This window comes from Cetorhinus maximus, chromosome 14 (assembly GCF_964194155.1).
Source record: "Cetorhinus maximus chromosome 14, sCetMax3.hap1.1, whole genome shotgun sequence".
Lineage (NCBI taxonomy): Eukaryota > Metazoa > Chordata > Chondrichthyes > Lamniformes > Cetorhinidae > Cetorhinus > Cetorhinus maximus.
Genome location: NC_135892.1, coordinates 15416702 through 15433083, shown reverse-complemented (window position 1 = coordinate 15433083; position 16382 = coordinate 15416702). Strand labels below are relative to the sequence as shown.

The 16382-nt window shown below is 42.5% G+C and overlaps 1 protein-coding gene across 7 annotated transcripts in view; it reads right to left on the bottom strand.

Annotated features, from left to right (window-relative positions):
* The window catches only part of utrn (utrophin), a 630893-nt gene that overhangs the window by 494967 nt on the left and 119544 nt on the right, over nt 1-16382 (bottom strand). For all 7 annotated transcript variants that reach the window (XM_078556557.1, XM_078556553.1, XM_078556558.1 and 4 more), the window contains 4 exons: nt 11416-11597; nt 8617-8767; nt 5961-6080; nt 1386-1487 (listed from right to left, as the gene is read on the bottom strand). In XM_078556557.1, the coding sequence (XP_078412683.1) occupies nt 1386-1487; nt 5961-6080; nt 8617-8767; nt 11416-11597 (555 nt within the window). The remainder of the gene's footprint in view (nt 1-1385; nt 1488-5960; nt 6081-8616; nt 8768-11415; nt 11598-16382) is intronic.

The window sequence follows — 16382 nt, the reverse complement described above, 5'->3', positions numbered from 1 at the left end:
CCATTATTAAGGATGAGATTTCAGAATACTTGGAAGTGAATGGTAAAATAGGGCAAAGTCAGCATGGTTTCATCAAGGGGAGGTCATGCCTGACAAAGCTGTTAGAATTCTTTGAGGAGGTAACAAGTAGGTTAGACAAAGGAGAGCCAATGGATGTTATCTACTTGGACTTCCAGAAGGCCTTTGACAAGGTGCCGCACAGAAGGCTGCTCATTAACTAAGAGCCCATGGTGTTAGAGGCAAGGTACTAGCATGGATAGAAGATTGGCTGTCTGGCAGGAGGCAGAGAGTGGGGATAAGGGGGTCCTTCTCAGGATGGCAGCCGGTGACTAGTGGAGTTCCGCAGGGGTCAATGTTGGGACCACAACTTTTCACTTTATACATTAATGATATCGATGAAGGAACTGAGGGCATCCTGGCTAAGTTTGCAGATGATACAAAGATAGGTGGAGGGACAGGTAGTATTGAGGAGGAGGGGAGGCTGCAGAAGGATTGGACAGGTTAGGAGAATGGGCAAGGAAGTGGCAGATGGAATACAACATGGGGAAATGTGAGGTCATGCACTTTGGCAGGAAGAATAGAGGCATAGACTATTTTCTAAATGGGGAGAGAATTCAGAAATCTGGTGTGCAAAGGGACTTGGGAGTCCTAGTCCAGGATTCTCTTAAGGTTAACTTGCAGGTTGAGTTGGTAGTTAGGAAGGCAAATGCAATGTTGGCATTTATTTCGAGAGGACTAGAATATAAAAGCAGGGATGTGCTGCTGAGGGTTTATAAGGCTCTGCTCAGACCACATTTAGAATATTGTGAGCAATTTTGGGCCCCGTATCTCAGGAAGGATGTTCTGGCCCTGGAGAGGGTCCAGAGGAGGTTCACGAGAATGATCCCAGGAATGAAAGGCTTAACATATGAGGAACGTTTGAGGACTCTGGGTCTATACTCGATGGAGTTTAGAAGGATGAGGGGGGATCTGATTGAAACTTACAGAATAATGAAATGCCTGGATAGAGTGGACGTGGGGAAGATGTTTCCATTAGTAGGAGAGACTAGGACCCGAGGGCACAGCCTCAGAGTAAAGGGAAGACCTTTTAGAACAGAGATGAGGAGAAACTTCTTTAGCCAGAGAGTGGTGAATCTATGGAATTCATTGCCACAGAAGGCTGTGGAGGCCAGGTCATTGAGTGTATTTAAGACCGAGATAGATAGGTTCTTGATTGGTATGGGGATCAAAGGTTACGGGGAGAGAATGGGGTTGAGAAACTTATCAGCCATGATTGAATGGCGGAGCAAACTCAATGGCCGAATGGCCTAATTTCTGCTCCTATGTCTTATGGTCTTATGAGTTTTTGTTCGTAATGTAATGCAATTATCCGTATCTTCACTCACCTGATCTTCGAATAGTTGCTGCCACTTGACAAAAACATCTTGGAGCAGGTGCCATCGCTCTTCAGTCCAACGACAAACAGCTGCCCAGCGCTCACCCAGTGACTGCAACAATTAAAACCAAAAATTAACAAATTCTCATTGGGCAAGTTCTGCACACGTTCAGCAAATTTAGCATTGAATAGCTGAGCAACACAGAATAGGGACACAGCTCACTTCCAGCAACTGAACTGGCAGGTGTGCTGAAGCGAGTGATAGGCTTATGATATGGGCAGGTTGCATCTCAGCAGTTTGGGAGTTTTGTAATTAGTCTCTGTATCGGACTGTACTGTTCTCCATATGATGCCATGTGTTTAAAAAATTGCAAATAAAACCTAGCTGCTCAACTTGGAGCCTCTCATACACTGATATTTTCTGTTATTTTCCATTTTCTGAAACAAGGGGTGAGGCACACTGATCACCCAATGCCTGTATGAGTGCTCAGGGTTTGAGATCTGGATCATAAAGAATCCAGGTTCACTTGCAGCAACATGAGACTACTGAAAGAGAACAGATCTATGGCAGCTTGGTGGGGTAATATCTCACATCAAACTCAATCAGGCTCTTTAAAACTTGAAATCAAGAACTCCATGACAACAAAGAAGTGATAAAAGCAATTCAATGGAATGAATGGGAGTACAGCATAAATCAGTCAGAGAAAAAAGGAACCGTAATCCAGCAGGAATTATAAAGGGGGAAAAATAACGGTGTGAACTACATAAATTAGATTCAGTAGTGGATCTGCGAAGACACAAAGTCAATAAAAACATGAGCAGCAAAATGGTGCTTTTGGAAAGAAGCAGCAATTTTTTGAGGCGGCTAAAAAGGGGGAAAAGACAGAGACCCATACACACAAAATAGCAAGGTAAGAGAAACAGGGAGACACAAAGGGGAAGGGAGAAAGAGAAAGACACACATACACAGAGTGAAGGGAGGAGGAGGGAAAAAAACAGAAACATACGCAGAGGGAGATGCGTACATATGACCATATGGCTGCACCTTCCTTCACTCCCAGTCTAATTGTTAGCTTGGTACTTTAACTGATTTACTGAGAATATACAATTGACCTCAATTAACCTGAAATTTAGGGGGAGGGGGGATTAGAAGAGGGGGAGAGAGGAAAAACAAAGATAATACATTGATTAGGGTTTTTTTCTTAGCAGTGTATATGTGTATGTCAGGTGAGGATTGGGTCTGCCATAATGCAACCAAAAACAATGGTCAGATAGGAATGGCATTTGTGACAGAGATTGTGCTGGATGCAAAATGATGAAAACTGCAGGTTTCTTTGCTTGTATTTTATTATGAATATCACAGAATCGTTATGGTGTAGAAGGAGGCCATTCGGGTCATTGTGTCTGCACCGGCTCTCTGAGCGTTTTAACTTAGTGCCAATCTCCTGCCTTTTCCCCATAACCCTGCACATTGTTTCTATTTAAATAATCATCCAAAGCCTTCTTAAATGCGTCAATTGAATCAGCCTCTACCACACTTCCAGGCACTGCATTCCAAACCCTAATTACGCACTGTATGAAAATGTTTTTTCTCACCTCGCATTTGCTTCTTTTGCACGAAACACTTTAAAACTGTGCCCTCTGGTTCTCAATCCGTTTACAAGCGGGAACAGTTTCTCACTATCTACTCTGTTCAGACCCCTTCGATCAAGTCTCCTCTTAGCCTTCTCCTCTCCAAGGAAAAGAGTCTCAAATTCTCCAATCTTTCCTCATAACTGAAATGTCTCATCCCTGGAACCATTCTCGTAAACCTCTTCTGCACTTTCTCCAGTGTGTTCACATCCCTCCTACAGTGTGGCGCCAAGAACTGTACACATTACTCCAGCTGAGGTCTAACCAGTGTCTTATATAAGTTCATCATAATTTCCTTGCTCTTGCACTGTCTGCCCAGTTTAATGAAGCCTAGAATACTGTATGCTTTAGATACAGCTCTCTCTACCTGTCCTGCCACCTTTAATGACTTACGTACATATACACCCAGGTCTCTCTGCTCCTGCACACCCTTTAGAATAGTATCCTTTATCTTATACGGTCTCTCCATGTTCTTTGTAACCAAAGTGTATCATCTCACACTTCTCTGCATTAAACTTCATATGCCACCTATCTGCCCACTCCACCAATGTGTCAATGTCCTTTTGAAGTTCTACACTGTCCTCCTCAGAGTTTACAATTCTCCCAAGTTTTATGTTGTCTGCAAACTTTGAAATTGTCCCCTGCACATCAAGATCTAGATCGTTTATATATATCAGGAAAAACAAGGGTCCCAATACCTGGAGAACTCCATTACAAACCTTCCAGCCCGAAAAATACCCATTAACTATTACTCTGTTTCCTATCCCTCAGCCAATTTTGTATCCACGTTACTACTGTCCCTTTTATTCCATGACCTATAACGTTCCTCACAAGTCTGTTGTGTGGCACTGTTTCGAACACCTTTTGGAAGTCCATATGCACCACATCAACCATCTCTGTTACTTCTTCAAAAAACTCCAGCAAGTTAGTGAGACACAATTTTCCTTTAACAAATCCATGCTGACTCTTCCAAATCAATCCACATTTTTCAATGTGACTATTAATTCTATCCCAAATAATTGTTTCTAAAAGTTTCCCCACCACCGAAGTTAAACTGACTGGTCTGTAATTGCCGGTCAGATCTTTGCAACCTTTTTTGAACAAGGGTATAATGTTTGCAATTCTCCAGTCCTCCGGCACCTCCCCGAATCCAGGGAACATTGAAAGATTTTTGCCAGTGCCTCTGCAATTTCCACTCTCACTTCCTTCAATATTCTTGGATGCATCTCATCAGGTCCCAGTGCCTTATCAACTTTAAGCACCGACAGCTTATCCAATACCTCCTCCTTATCTATTTTAAGCCCTTCTAGTTACTGAATTTCCTTGTCTGTCACCATGGCCTGGCATCGACCTCGTAGGTAAAGACAGATGCAAAGTATTCATTTAACACCTCAGCCATGCCTCTTGTGTAAATCCCCTTTTTGGTCCCTAATTGGCTCTACTCCTTCTTTTACCACCCTTTTACTATTGATGTGCTTATAGGATACTTTGGGATTTCCTTTTAAGTTAGCTGCCAGTTTTTCTTCATAATACCATTTTGCTTCTCGTGCTTGCTTTTTCACATCCCTTCTGAACCTTCTGTATTCAGCTTGGTTCTCAATCGTATTTGCTACCTGATACCTATTAAAAGCACACTTTTTCTTCTTTAACTCAATTTCTATCTCCTTTGTCATCCATGGAGCTCTGGATTTGTTTGTCCTACCCTTCCCTTTTGAGGGAACGTACCTTGACTGTGCCCAAACCATCTCCTCTTTGAAGGTAGTCCATTGTTCAGCTACTGTTTTTCCTGCCAACTTTTGGTTCCATTCTATCCAGCCAAGCTCCATTCTTGCCCCATTGAAGTCTGCTCTCTGCCAGTTGATTATTCTTACTCCGGATTGACTAATGTCATTTTCCACTGTCATCCTGAACCTTATGATACAATGATCACTGTCCCCTAAATGTTCCCTCGCTGTCACTTGATCTACTTGGCCCATCTCATTCCCAAGAACCAGGTCGAGCAGTGCCTCCTTTCTTGTCGGACTGGACACATACTGCTGTAGGAAATTCTCCTGAACACACTCTAGGAACGCTTGTCCCTCACTGCCCCTTACACTGCCACTATCCCAATCTACGTACGGGGAACTGAAGTCCCCCATTATTACTACTCTGGAAAGCATACTACCTTTCTCAAAAATAACCCCTATACTCAGAGATTGTATTTTCTGCAATTGAATGTATAATGGACAGGTGACTGCACTGCTGTAACATTCAAAATTTCTTCAGTCAAATAAATATATAAACCCGAAGCAGAAGGCTTGGAGTTTCAGTTCTCTCCTCCTCTGTAGGTACGGTTGATATTTACACGTAGTCAGCCTCTGCTCAGTGGTAGCACTTTCACCTGGGTCTGAAGATTATGGGTTCAAGTCCCACTCTGGAACTTTATCATATAATCCAGACTGACCATTTAATGCAGTGCTAAGGGAGTGGTGCATGGCAGTGGTGGCTATTTTCGATGAGGGAACTGAGGAATCATCTGTCTGTTCAGGTGGATGTAAAAGAGACCATGGTATTTTTGGAAAAGGAACAAGGGAATTCTCTTGGTGACCTGGTCAATATTTATCCCTTTATCAACAAAAATAGATTATACTGGTTGTTCATTTCATTTCTGTTTTGTGTGACATTGCTGTATGCGAATTAGCTGCCAAATATTCCTACATAACAGTGACAGCACTTCAAGAGGAATTTATCGACTATTAAGCTCTTCGGATCGTCATATGGGATGTGGATTGGAAGCAACATTTCCCAAGTGTTAAAAAAAAATGTCCTCACATTCTGATCCATACTTTCTAATATTGAATAATGTACAATATATTTACAATCTGTTATTGAATATCATGCAACAAATTCCTTCAGCTTCAAGGTTCTTGCATTGCTGGGCTAGTGAAGTCAGCAGCTAGAAGAAGTCAGTTACCTGCAACTGGTCCTCCAGTGCAGCTGTAGCACTTTCGCCACTGTTCTCATCCACTACCACTACCATGTGGGTCAGAGAGTTCACCTTCACCTGCTCTTTCTCCAAGTCACTTTGCAATAGCTGAGAAAGAATGCAACACATCAGCAGATCATATTTGTTATTAATAAAGAAGTGCCTTAGGACTACAAGAAGAGATCATTATAAAATTCAAATCTCTGATAGGTATTAACTACAAAACATAAGCTTCAATTCTCAATATCAGGATACCAAACGGAGGTCCTTAAACTCTGGCTAGCCAATTCAAAGAGGAAATCACCCCCAAGCAAAACCTGTGATTCTTGTGGCCCCAAAGGATAAGATCATTTTTGGCCCAAGTGGCAATTTTGCATTTTGTGAGATCTTTTTCTTTAAAAATCTAACAAATTTAGTTAAATTGCACCCTGCAAGATAATAGAAACTTACAACTGGTGTGCAGGATCGACAGGTGTACAGTAGTGTAGCAGGTGCAATGAGAGGCACAACCAAGCTGCGTCTCCAGCTGATATGGTACAGCACAGCCAGTATAAGGCATCAATCTTGGTGCTTTACTTCCAGTTTCTACTATTTTAACAGTGCACTTGTCAACATTTGAAAATCTCATAACTTTGATAGAGACCACAAAGAGAAACTGAAGCAACTGTAACTAATCATGAAGTCCCAGGGCTTCAAGTCATATTTCAAGTCTCTGCTCCACATTAATGATATCCTCCATCATGTAGTGTTACACTAACACTATGCTAAGTGTGAAAGGCTAATATCTAGCAGCTCAAAACTGGCATGCAAGAGACACTGTGGTCTATGAACAGCAACAGAATTGTACATCACCACAAGCTCTGTGGCCTTGTCAGAGTCACCGACATCCCAAGATCAAATTAAAGGAAGCAAAGTTTTGGCCCAATGAGGAAGGAGGCATTGTTGGACTGGTTCTAGGGAATGAGGTGGATCAGGTGTCTATAGGACAGGTGTCTATTTAGGGAACAATGATAATTGCATAATAAGGTTTTGATTCGCTGTGGAAAAGCACAAGGGAAATCTAGCATAAAACACTTAATTGGAGGAGGACTAATTTCAGTGGGTTAAGAATGAATCTGTCCCAAGTAAACTGAAATCAATGATTGGCTGGCAAAACTGTAATTGAAAAATGGGCTGCCTTTGAAGAGATGGTGATTCGGGTACAGTCGAGGTACATTCCCAAAAAGGGAAAGAACGAGGAAAGACAATATAAACTAAAAGGTACAATTCTAAAGGGGTGCAGGAACAGAAACCTCATGGTACATGTGCTCAAATCACTGAAGGAGGCAGGGTAGGTTGAGAAAATGGTTAAAAAGCCACATGGGTCCTGGGTTTTATAAATAAAGGCAGAGAGTATAAAAGCAGAGAAGTTATGCTGAACATTTATAAAACACTAGTTCAGCCTCAACTGGAATATTGTGTCCAATTCTAGACACTGCATTTTGGAAGGATTTGAGAAGGGGTGGAAAAGTTTCACGAGAATGGTTCTAGGAATGAGAGACTTCAGTTACATGATAGATTGGAGAAGCTGCATTGTTCCCCTTAGAGAAGAAATGATTGAGAGGGGATTTGATAGAGGTGTCCAGAATCATGAGGGTTCTGGACAGAATAAACAGAGAGAAAATGTTCTCATCAGTGTAAGAGTCAAGAACTAGAAGGCATATTTAAAGCGACTAGCAAAAGAACCAAAGACAGGAGGAAACTATTTTTATGCAATGAGCAGTTCTGATCTGCAATGCACTGACTGAAAGTGTAGTGGAGGCAGCTTCAGTCACAGCTTCTAAAAAGGGAACTGGATAAATACCTGAAGGAAAAATTTGCAGGGCTATGGGAAAAGACAAGAGTGGGGCTAGCTGTGAAGCGCTTGCAGAGAACTGGCATGGACGCGATGGGCCAAATGGCCTCCTACTGTGCTGCAACCATTCTACGATTCTATGAAAACGAGGACTATCTTTCCAGATCGAAAACAAATTGACTGAATATCCAACAGAAGAAGCTAAAACCAAGAGCACTGTAGCCCAACTAGACTTGAGATGCTAATGTCCTCAAAGTGAAGTTTAGCTGGAAAGCTGATGAAACACTATAAGTCCTGTGCAAAAGAATGGCTAGAAAAACACCATTGAAGTTGAAACTCATTAATCCTAAATCATTTGTTCCTGTACACACAGAACCATAAGGACTGCAGCTAACTGGTAAAAGGATGCAGTGCAAAACAAAGCTTGAACAGACAAAGGTACAGATAAGAGCTGTGAATGGTCCGGCTAACAGAATTACAAATCCCAACTAATTTCCCCTAACTGGGTGGCTGAGTCTTAATATGCATATGGAGGCTGAAAGAGGCCAAAAAGAATGACAATTCTTAATGTAAAGGTATTCACAAATCAGTAACCTAATTCCCTAATTTAAAATACAAACATAAAATGCTGGAGCTTTTCCAGCATTTTCTGTTTTTATTTCAGATTTCCAGCATCCGCAGTAATTTGCTTTTAAGATAAGCCCCTGGTCTGCTGAGTTTCAGCACTCGATACTATTGTCAAACAGCACTGCTCAGTCATCACACCAACTCTTATCGGTGGCTGGTGATTCTCAGGCCAAATGCACTTACTTTGTGTTCATCAATCTGCTGTTTGAAGGACTCCAACTCATCTCCTGTAGGCTGTGTTGCCAGCTTTTGAATACGTTCCTCTGTCTGAGTCAGCCAATCTGATAGCTGCTGCAACTGCTGCTGCTGCAGTTCCATTAGCACCTCGTGAAGCCTGAAAAATTTTGGAATTTGGAATTTAAATCAAGAAACATACAATTTTGAATGAGACTAGGCACAGGTTGGAAGGGGGGTGGTGGTGGCTGGTGGTGGTAAGGGGTCTCTCAGGGAATTAAGGGATATGGGAATTAGGTAGAAAAACTGAACTGTGGCCCAAGGTCAGCCATGATCACACTGAATGGCACAGCAGTCTCGATGGGCCATATGGTCTACTCCTGCTCCTATTTCTGGTGTTTTTGAGTCACCATTATTTTTCAAATAAAAAAAATTTCACCAAGACCTTGTTGGCAATGCAGGAGCTGAACCTAAGTTACATGCAGTTATGTGGGGAGACTATTAAAATGGGGTGTTCTTCTTAGAGTAAAGACAATTAGGGGGGCATTCAACATAGGTGCTCAAAATCATGAGGCATTTTGATAGAATAAACAAAGAAATAGTGTTGCTAATGGCATGAGAATCAGTAACTAGAGGACACAGATTTAGGTTAATTGGCAAAAGAACCAGAGATGCAATGAAGAGATTTCCTTTTTAATCAGTGAGTAACGATGATCTGGAATACAGATGCTGCCAGACCTGCTGAGTTTTTCCAGGTATTTTTGTTTTTGTTTTTGATCTGGAATACATTGCCTGAAAGGGTGCAGGAAGCAGGGTCAATGGGAACTAACCTACAATAAGACAGTGACTACAGTTCAAAAATACTTCATTGGCTGTAATGCACTTTGAGATGTCTGGTGGTTGTGAAAGGCACAATATAAATTCATGTATTTTTCGATAAATACCTCAAGGGAAGAAATTTGAAGGGCAGTGGGAAAGAGCAGGGACTCTAATTGGACAGCTCTTTTAAAGAGCCTACATGGGCATGATGGTCTGAATTGCCTTCTTCTATGCCATGTCATCCTATGAAGAAGATCAAACACTGCAGCTGAACATTGGAATATATTCACAATAGAGGGTCCTGGTTTCCCTTTCCTAACCATGCACATATATAACGTGCTTTAAGCATGCCGAGCTGCAGCAGTCTACACTGGTCACCAAGCATCATCAAGTGCTCAGATCAGTAAACAAATAACTTCCAAAAGGCAATGACTTTCCACCAGAGCAATAGCAGCTGATTTCATGAATATTTTTCATGAAAAATTCACACCTACTAGGAATGGATATCTCCCCATGTGTACAAGTTAGAAGAGAATGGAGAGAGGATGAAAGTGAGACAAAACATGAAAGTGGCTACACTCTATAACAGCAAGAATTCTGCAGTCATAAGAATTAGCCTGATTATTTTCACTATAAATGTACCTAGAATTTGTGCATAAAGGATTAAAATAGGACCTAGAAGTAATATTGAAATTGATGAGGCTAATCTCAAGACAATATACTGAATCAATAAAGCAAATACATTGTTGGAATACACTGTAAAAAGCCCAGTTATGCTAAGTTTTCATAATTCACCATCTTCAAACTTTGCCATGTTCCATGGGAGGGCAAGACTGTGACAGAGATCAATGCAAGATCATCCACTTTGAATTGGACGAATTGGAATATTTTGCTAAATACATTGGCCTGGATTTTGTGAAGAAAGGCTGCTTGCCACTGACCGCGAGAACCTAGCAATCTCTTTGGCAGGGATTTTCCCTCTCCTGACGGCAGTTTAAATCTAGCGCCAAATTAAGAGGATGTCTTGGCATGTAGCAGCAGCAATGTCAGGTAAGCAGGTAGGCAGCCAATTGAACTGAATTATTCACCAACAGAAAACCATGAAGTTAAAAGCACTTAAACTCTTTCAATCTTAATTTTAATTTTCAGATGACAAAATAAATATATGACTATTAAGACAGAAACTAAAGGAAAGATAAAACATTTTTAAAAGAGAAAAATAGTTTAAGAATATGCAGAACTTTTGATCATTGTGGAGAAATTTGACATTCCACAAATATAAAATTAGCCTTTCTGAGCCAGTTAAAGTGTTCAGCAGCAATTATTAAGTTAGCATTCCATTAAAAACCCATTTATACTTCATTCAACAAGATGTGACATTTTCCAGGGACTTTACGGTGAAACTAACAGATTGGAAGCTCTTGATTCCAGAGGAGATTGCAGTCTGTGGGAAGCTCTACAGTGCATCTATGGAAGGATGCAGGCCTACTGATAACAACTTCTGGACTTCACATTATTCTGCACATGTCCGAATTCCAAAGTTGTAGTCAGTTTAAGTGGAGTAATGACAGCAAATGTTGACAGTTTCAACATTACCATAGTAAAATGCCGATAACAGGAGTTGCGGAGAAGCAGATAGATTTGGGTGTCCAAGTACACAAGTCACTAAAAACTAGGTCACAGATACAAAAGATAATCAAAAAGGCTTATGGAATATTAGTTTTTATCTCAAGAAGCCTGGAATACAACAGGGAGGAAGCAATGCTTAAGCTGCAGAGAAACTTGGTCAGACACATGATGGTGGATCTCAGTGCCTTAGGCATGGTGATGGGCTTTCACTCAAGTCAGAGGTCCAGAGTTAAGCAATATTTTTAAAAATTAACGTTCAAAGCCTTTCTCCAGCCCAGCCATCACAAGCGTTAATTCAACAGCTGGTCTTAAACTACAATGTTAAAGATATTTAGGCTGAACAGTCAGTTTACAACTCACTTGGCTTGTCTGTCCATGCTGGCAACTCTCAGGTTTTCCCATCTAGAATTAAGCAAAGACATCTGCTCTCTGATCTCATTCTCTTCCTCTTCTGTCAGATTGCCCTGTGCAATGAGCTGGTTTCCGGCCTGAAGTACATTACCCACATTACTCTGATGAGCAGTCAGTTCCATCATAAATCCCTAGGTCAGGAAAGATGAAAATGACAGTTAAATTGAGGGCTACATGCTTAACAAAATCCATCATTGACTAAAAAATGTAATCATACCCACCAATCATCCTAAACCCATTAATAAAAGTCACTCTGGTGCACAAGGATAACGTCAGTAAGTATTTTAGTTTACAGGTTTTGTGCCTTGGCTAATTCTGACTTTTAAAAAAGAAATCAGTTTTCAGCCTAAATCGCAAACGTTATGGAATAAACGATTGCTTTAAAACCCCAAAAATGTATTGTATTTTTTAAAAATCAAATCGTACCATCTTTTCAATCCATTATTAGGACAGTATCCTAGGATATTATAAAGGTATTAGGTTATCAATATAAATATCCTACAGCCTTCCTCAATGGGGTAAATCAAATTGATTTTCCAGAAAGTCATTCTACTGCATAACTAATTTATCGAACACCATCCTGCAGACTTCATAGCCATTTTCATTTTTTAAAATAAAGAAAAATTTAATTACTGACTGCTAGGCATTTTCTCTGCTAATAGCAATGTTTAACATGTTTATGAAAAATTCCTTTACATGCTATTTTGACACAGGTACTAACAGATGTAATGTTAAACCCCATGAGTTTAAACTACTTGGAAGGGGGGAATGGGGGAGCAGGAGAATAGGGGGATGGGGGGAGGATAATAGCCAGTTAGAGCCTTGTGTCTATGTCACCATATTAAGTGTCATGAGTGGCAATTCTACTCCAACAATTGAAACTCCACTGTCTTAATCCGGCCACCAACGCAGCCATACGCACAAGTAAACCACAATATATCGGAGATGTTACATGTTTCTTCATCTACCACTATGGCAACAGCAACAAATTTCAAAGCATTTCGATCTTTCCCTTTTGTAAAGAAAGAACTTGCATTTTTATAGCACCATCCATATATTCAGGTTGTATAAGAACATGTAAGTGCCACTAAAGTACTTTTTCTGATATGTGATCCCTGTTGTGATTTATGCAACACTGCAGCCAATTTGCACAGAGTAGGAGTCTACAAATAACAATAAATGATCAGATAAAAACATAAGAATGTCAGAAACAGGAGAAGGAGTAGACCATACTGGCCCTCATGGCTGATCTTCTACTTCAATCCCACTTGCCCACCCACCCACCTTGATTCTCTGAGAGAACAAAAATCTGTGTCTATCTCAGCTTCAAATACATTCAATGATGAAGCACCACATCCCTCTTTTCTTATTCATTCATGGGATGTGGGCTTCGCTGGCTAGGCCAGCATTTATTGCCCATCCCTAGTTGCCCTTGAGGTGGTGGTGCTGAACTGCTTTCTTGAACTGCTGCAGTCCCTGTGGTGTAGGTACACCCACAGTGCTGTTAGGAAGGGAGTTCCAGGATTTTGACCCAGCGACAGTGAAGGAATGGCGTTATATTTCCAAGTCAGGATGGTGACTGACTTGGAGGGGAACTACCAGGTGGTGGTGTTCCCATCTATCTGCTGCCCTTGTCCTTCTAGGTGGTAGTGGTCATGGGTTTGGAAGGTGCTGTATAAGGAGCCTCGGTGAATTCCTGCAGTGCATCATGTAGGTGGTATACATTGCTCTGCCGTCCGTCAATGGTGGAGGGAGTGAATGTTTGTGGATGTGGTGCCAATCAAGCAGGCTGCTTTGTCTTGGAAGGTGTCTAGCTTCTTGAGTGTTGTGGGAGCTGAACTTATCCAGGCAAGTGGGGAGTATTCCATCCCATTCCTGACTTGTGCCTTGTAGATGATGGACAGGCTTTGGGGAGTCAGGAGGTGAGTTACTCATTGCAGGATTCCTAACCTCTGACCTGCTCTTGTAGCCACAGTATTTATACAGCTATTCCAGTTCAGTTTCTGGTTAATGGTAAGCCCCAAGATGTTGATAGTGGGAGTTTCATTGATGGTAATGCCATTGAACATCAAGGGGCGCTGGGTGGAGTCTCTCTTGTTGGAGATGGTCATTGCCTGACACTTGTGTGATGCGAATGTTACTTGCCACTAGTCAGCCCAAGCCTGGATATTGTCCAAATCTTGCTGCATTTGGACATGGACTTCTTCAGTATGAGGAGTCGCAAATGGTGCTGAACATTGTGCAATCATCAGTGAGCATCCCCACTTCTGACCTTATGGCGGAAGGAAGGTAATTGATGAAGCAGCTGAAGATGGTTGGGCCGAGGACACTACCCTGAGGAATTCCTGTGGTGATGTCCTGGAGCTGAGATGATTGACCACCAACAACCTCAACCATCTTCCTTTGTGCTAGGCATGACTCCAACTAGTGAAGAGTTTTCCCTCTGATTCCCATTGACTCCAGTTTTGCTAGGGCCAGTCAAATGCGGCTTTGATGTCAAGGGCAGTCACTCTCACCTCACCTCAGGAGTTCAGCTCTTTTGTCCATGTTTGAACCAAGGCTGTAATGCGGTCAGGAGCTGAATGGCCCTAGCGGAACCCAAACTGTGCATCAGCGAGCAGGTCATTGCTAAGCAAGTGCTGCTTGATAGCACTGTTGATGACCCCTTCCATTACTTTACTGATGATCGAGAGTGGACTAATGGGACGGTAATTAGCCGGGTTGGATTTGTCCTGCTTTTTGTGTAAGGACAAACCTGGGCAATTTTCCACATAGCCGGGTAGATGCAATGTTGTAGCTGTACTGGAACAGCTTGGCTAAGGGCACGGCAAGTTCTGGAGCACAAGTCTTCAGTGCTAGTGCTGGAATATTGTGAGAGCCCATTGCCTTTGCCGTATCCAGTGCCTTCAGCCATTTCTTGATGTCACATGGAGTGAATCGAATTGGCTGAAGAATTGACTGTGATGCTGGGGGCTCCGGAGGAGGCCGAGAAGGATCATCCACTCGGCACTTCTGGCAGAAGATTGTAGTAATTGCTTCAGCCACATCTTTTGCTCTGATGTGCTGGGCTCCTCCATCATTGAGGATGGGGATATTTGTGGAGCCTTCTCCTCCAATGAGTTGTTTAATTGTCCACCATTCGCGACTGGATATGGTAGGACTGCAGAGCTTAGATCTGATCTGTTGGTTGTGTGATCACTTAGCTCTATCGCTTGCTGCTTATGCTGTTTGGCAAGCAAGTAGTCCTGTTTTATAGCTTCACCAGGTTCACACCTCATTTTTAGGTATGCCTGGTGCTGCCCCTTGCATGCCCTCCTGCACTCTTCATTGAACCAGTGTTAATCCCCTGGCTTGATGGTAATGGTAGAGTGGAGGATATGCGGGACCATGAGGTTATAGATTCTGTTCAAGTACAATTCTGCTGCTTTTGATGGCCCACAGCGCCTCATGCCCAGCCTTGAGATGCTAGATCTGTTTGAAATCTATCCCATTTAGCACGCTGGTAGTGCCAGACAACACAATGGAAGGTATCCTTAATGTGAGGGCCGGACTTCGTCTCCACAATGACTGTGCAGTGGTCATGGACAGATGCATCTGCGGCAGGCAGGTTGGTGAGGATGAAGTCAAGTATTTTTTCCCTCTTGTTGGTTCCCTCACCACCTGCCGCAGACCCAATGTAGCAGCTTTTAGGACTCAGCCAGCTCAGTCAGTAGTGGTGTTACTGAGCCACTCTTGGTGACGGACATTGAAGTCCCACTTGCCAGCCTCAGTTCTTCCTCCAAGTGGTGTTCAACATAAAGAAACACTGATTCATCAGCTGAAGGAGGGCGGAATTTTCCTTGCCCCTGTTTGACCTGATGCCATGAGACTTCATGGGGTCCAGAGTCGATGTTGAGGACGCTCAGGGCAACTCCCTCCCCCACTGTATACCACTGTGCCGCCACCTTTGCTGGGCCTGTCCTGCCGATGAGACATACCAGGGATGGTGATGATGGTGGACATTCTGATTCCATGAGGATGACTACATGAGGATGACAGCTCTCCCAATTTGTAGGCCAGACCAGGTAAGGACGACAGATTTCCTTCCCAGCAGATGGGTTTTACAACAATGTCATCAAACTTTTAATTCCAGGATTTTATCTGCCGTGGCGGGATTTGAACCCGGGTCCCCAGAGCATTACCCTGGGTCTCTGGGTTACTAGTCCAGCAACAATCGCCACCCCTAAAGGGTAGAGAATTCAAAAGGTTCACAACCCTCTGAGTGAAGAAATTTTTCATCATCCTAAACGATTGATCCCTTATCCTGAGACTGTGCCCCTGTGTTCTAGATTCCCCAGCCAGGGGAAACAATTCCTCCATGTCTACCCTGTCAAGCCCCTTCAGAATCTTGCACGTTTCAATCATCTCTCATTTTTCTGAGCTCCAGGGGGTATAAAGCCCAATTTAGAATCAATCATAGAATGATAGAATAGTTATAGCACAGAAGGGCGTCATTCGGCCCTATGTGTCTGTGCTGGCTCTTTGCAAGAGCAATTTACTTGGTGCCACTCCCCCATCTTTTTCATGTTGCCCTGCAAATTTCTCCTTTTCAGATAATGCTCCAATTCCCTTCTGAATACCTTCATCTCACCCTCAAGCAGATCCCAACTACTCGCTGTATGAAAAATGTTTTCCTCATGTCGCCATTGGTTCTTTTGCCAATTACTCTAAATCTGTGCCCTCTGGTTTGTCAATCCTCCCACCAATGGTAACAGTTTCTCTCAATGTACTCTGTCCAGTCTCCTTATGATTTTGAATACCTCTATGAAACCTCCTCTCAACCTTCTCTTCTCCAAGGAGGACAGTCCCAGCTCCTCCAATCGGTCTATGTAACTGAAGTTATGCATACCTGGAACCATTCTTATAAATCATTTCCG